The following is a 4,006-nucleotide window of genomic DNA, read 5'->3' on the forward strand; positions in this document are numbered from 1 at the left end:
CACACACACACTCACACACACACACACACAGACTCTCACACACACTCACAGACTCTCACACACACTCACACACACACACACAGACTCTCTCTCACACACACACACACACACACACACACACTCACTCTCACACACACACACACGAAGAGCGCTGACAGACGCGAGCAGAAGCGGTGGTGCGAGCGAGAGGTGCGTTACTTAGTCCGTAGGCGCTGCTGTCCTTCTTCCTCTTCCTGCAGATGGAGGACAGTACAGACGCGGCGTGGCTGAGCAGAATCAGCGGCGGCGGAAGCACCGGCTTGTCGTGGTACGCCATGATGAAGTGATAGCGCTGGTATTTCCACACCAGGTTGGATATGGACATCACCTGCATGTAGACGTTACTGCGGAGAAACGGCACGCTCAGTTACTCCGTGTCCTAACTAGGGTTGCAATAAGGTGGAGCATTTCCAGTAAATTTCAGAAATTTTGTAACCAACCAATTTTTAAACAAATTTTGTTACCATCTGGACGATGTTATAGGACACTGAAGGCAACTAAAGCAATATATAAACAAACCTTTGCGCCATACGCAATAAGTCTTTTGAATAAAGGGTAGGATTAGTGTTTTCAAGTTCAAGTTCAAGTTGAGCTTTGTTGTCATTCTGCTGCATGTGGGGACATACAGTGGAACGAAATGTCGTGCCTCACAGGACAACCTTATTATCAGCAGAGTAACTACATGCAATTCCAACGATTATGTCTGGCTTCCAAAACGTCAATCGCAAAAGTTAAAATGTGTCTGTGATCGCTGATGGCGATGTACAGCTCGCGAAGCGCGTCCTTAGCGTTTGCACATGGGGGGATGTAAACTGCGACAATAACAATGGCCGTGAACTCCCGCGGCAGATAGAACGGTCGACACTTCACAAACATAAACTCCACCAGCGATGAACAGTGTTTTGTCACTACCACAGCATTGTTACACCACTCTTTGTTGACGTACACACACAAGCCACCCCCGCGAGTCTTACCAGACAGTGCTGTATCTCTGTCCGCTCGGTAGCAGCTGAGTCCGTGCAGCTGAATAGCGCAGTCCAGGATATTGTCGTTTAGCCATGTTTCAGTGAAGACAAACACACAACAATCCCTTGTCTCATGCTGTGTAGACCGACTGAGTTGAATTAAGTCCAGTTTATTTTCCAGAGAGCGAACGTTTGAGAGCATGAGTGATGGAATCGCTGGTCTAGTGGGGTTAGCCCTTAGCCTAGCTCGTGTGCCTCCACGCTTGCCGCGCTTCTGTCCCCTCTCACATCGCCGGCGTCGCCGTGTTGTGCGGGTAGCATCAGCAGGCGAGGCCGCGGTCTCGGGGTTCGGCTTCAGCAGCAGACAGAGGCCTCGTAGCTTCTCAGTAGTCACCGGCGAAAGCTGTTGTTTGTACTCACTGCCGATTTCCAGAAGGCTCTGTCGATCATAGATGTGTTTCCGAGTGTTTATCTGTTGATTTTGCGATAAGATGAGACTGTTTGAAGACGAGGAAACGAGACTAACAGACATAAAAACACCGTTTTTGGGACCCGGAGTAGCCGCTGCGTCCGACCGCGCCGCCATCTTGGATTTTAAGGAGGAATGAATGTATTAATTATTTATTAGATGTGTTATGTGAATTGTATTGATATGTGAATTGTACTGTTATTGTTGTATGTAAGCGAGACCTAAGACCAATTTTCAGCCAAGGCTGAACAATAAAGTAACTAACTAACAAAACTTTCCAGGATTTTTTTGGAATCTTCCGGGAATTTTTAGAAAGTAAATTCTGGAAATTTACCAGACATTTTCCACCCCTTTGCAACTCTAGTCCTAACTGCACACGACGCGATGCCGCGGCACGCGATAAAAGCTATCTTTTTCATGTTAATCTGAGTTTTTGTCCTAACTAGCCGCGACATGCAAAACTTCTATGTGGCTGGAGCACATTGATTAAAATATGTGACGATTCAAATCCAAACAAATCGCGATACAATTGGAGTAGGAGTTTATATGAATGTATCTCTGAGTGGAACTGACTGTCTTTAGAAACGTTTAGATGGTATTTTCTTTTCATCTTGCCTCTGAACGATGCATATTAAAGTTCATAAAGCACTGCGCTGCTTTGTTTACAGCGGTAACCAAGGAAACACTGTATCATTGCTGTTCATAAGCAGCTCTGCTTTGTTTACAGCGGTAACCAAGGAAACACTGTATCATTGCTTTTCATAAGCGCCACCTGCTGGCAGAGAGTGAATCTGCGTCTCCTTCAGCTCGTCTGCTGCTTCGTTCAGATATTTTTTGTATAGTTTCATAAAACTGAAGTCAGACCATTCTGTTTTTGCTTCAAATTTTGAAATTATACAATCTAATTTAGATTAAAAACAGCTCATGTTGCATGTATGCTGCATCTTTGTTTGGATCGTGATTAAAATGCAGTGGTTGCCTCTCATTTTAAATGGAAAGAGCACAGACAAAGCTTTAATTTGTCTATATGAAGAAATTACTTTTGATTTGGGGTTTGTTTTCAAATTTCAAGTTAGTTTTGTTATATTTCAATTTCACAAAGAAACGTGCAGCATTTTGTCCAAGCAATAATAAAAGGACACATTTTCATTTACTGTATAATTTGTCTTAAATCTCATTTTGTTACAAAAAGATAGTGAGAAAATCGACTCGTGAGTTGAGTGAATCGTTACATCCCTAGAATCACCGAGTGTATTCCATAACAAAGATGGTATCAGTCACTCAGTATGTACATTTAATAAAGTTAAAAAGGTTTAAGGTTTATGAGTTAGGTTATAAACTTATCCATTTCATTGTGAGTGCAGAGCGCTTCCAGAGAGGCTCCGCCCACACACGCTTCTGATTGGCTGTGATATTTGACTGATTCTGTCGTGTCTGGTGTGGACACACAAACTGCTTGTTGCGTCGCGTGTAGTTAGGACACGGTGTAATGCTGACCCTAGCAGCGGTATGGTCACTCACTTGAAGAAGGCGATGAGCAGGTTGACCATCAGAATGTACTGGACAAACAGATAGACGGCCTGCAGCAGCGGCGTCAACCACACACCCGTCGCACACAGCTCCTTAGCGTGATCCTCGCTCGAGTTCGCACACACTGCCAACACACACACACACACACACACACACGCCATCACTAGATCATCATTAGAACTAACAACACTGCACTGCATCATATGAGCTGATTCTGAATGAAATCCAATACTAGTTTCACACTCATTTTCTGGCACCGATTCCAAACAGATAGTGTCTGTTTTGCTCTTTCACGTCACATTTTCTCACTAAATTTCGTAGCATTTATGCATTCGAGAATCATTTGTGTGGTGAAGTAGTCTCATATTTTACATAACTTGACAAACCTGCATTCTATTTTTACATTCAGCAGGTGCTTTTATCCAAAGCGACTTACAAATGAGGACAACAGAAGCAATCAAAACCAACAAAAGAGCAGTAATATGTAAGTCTCAGTTAGCCTAACGCAGTACACTAGCAAGGCTTTTTTTATATAATAAATAACAAGAAAACTAGTAGATAGAATAGAAATAGAATAGAGTGCTAGTGTTAGAGGGTCAAGTGTAGATCAATATTAGTGCTGTCAAACGATTAATCGCGATTAATTGCATCCAAAATAAAAGTTTGTTTACATAATGTGTGTGTGTGCTGTGTATATTTATTATGTATATATAAATACACACACGCATGAATATATTTCAGAAAAATATGTTATGTTTATATATTGAATATATGTATTTATAATATAAATTATATGAATATAAATATATACATGTAAATATTTTCAAAATATATACTGTATGTGTGTGCATTTATATATTCATAATAAATAGACAGAACACGCATATATTACGCAAACAAAAACTTTTTGTATGCGATTAATTGTTTGACAGCACTAATGTATATATATAATTAATCCTGATCAGCACTATATATATATATATATATATATATATATATATAT

The 4,006-nt window shown here is 41.2% G+C and overlaps 1 protein-coding gene across 1 annotated transcript in view; it reads right to left on the reverse strand.

Moving 5' to 3' along the window:
* trpm7 (transient receptor potential cation channel, subfamily M, member 7) overlaps positions 1–4,006 on the reverse strand; it is a 54,923-nt gene that overhangs the window by 18,244 nt on the left and 32,673 nt on the right. Inside the window, exons 23-24 of the mRNA XM_016488374.1 lie at positions 2,995–3,127; positions 199–383 (exon numbers count right to left, since the gene is read on the reverse strand). Of these exons, the coding sequence (XP_016343860.1) occupies positions 199–383; positions 2,995–3,127 (318 nt within the window). The remainder of the gene's footprint in view (positions 1–198; positions 384–2,994; positions 3,128–4,006) is intronic.

This window comes from Sinocyclocheilus anshuiensis, unplaced genomic scaffold, assembly GCF_001515605.1.
Source record: "Sinocyclocheilus anshuiensis isolate Anshui unplaced genomic scaffold, SAMN03320099.WGS_v1.1 scaffold1705, whole genome shotgun sequence".
NCBI classification, from domain to species: domain Eukaryota; kingdom Metazoa; phylum Chordata; class Actinopteri; order Cypriniformes; family Cyprinidae; genus Sinocyclocheilus; species Sinocyclocheilus anshuiensis.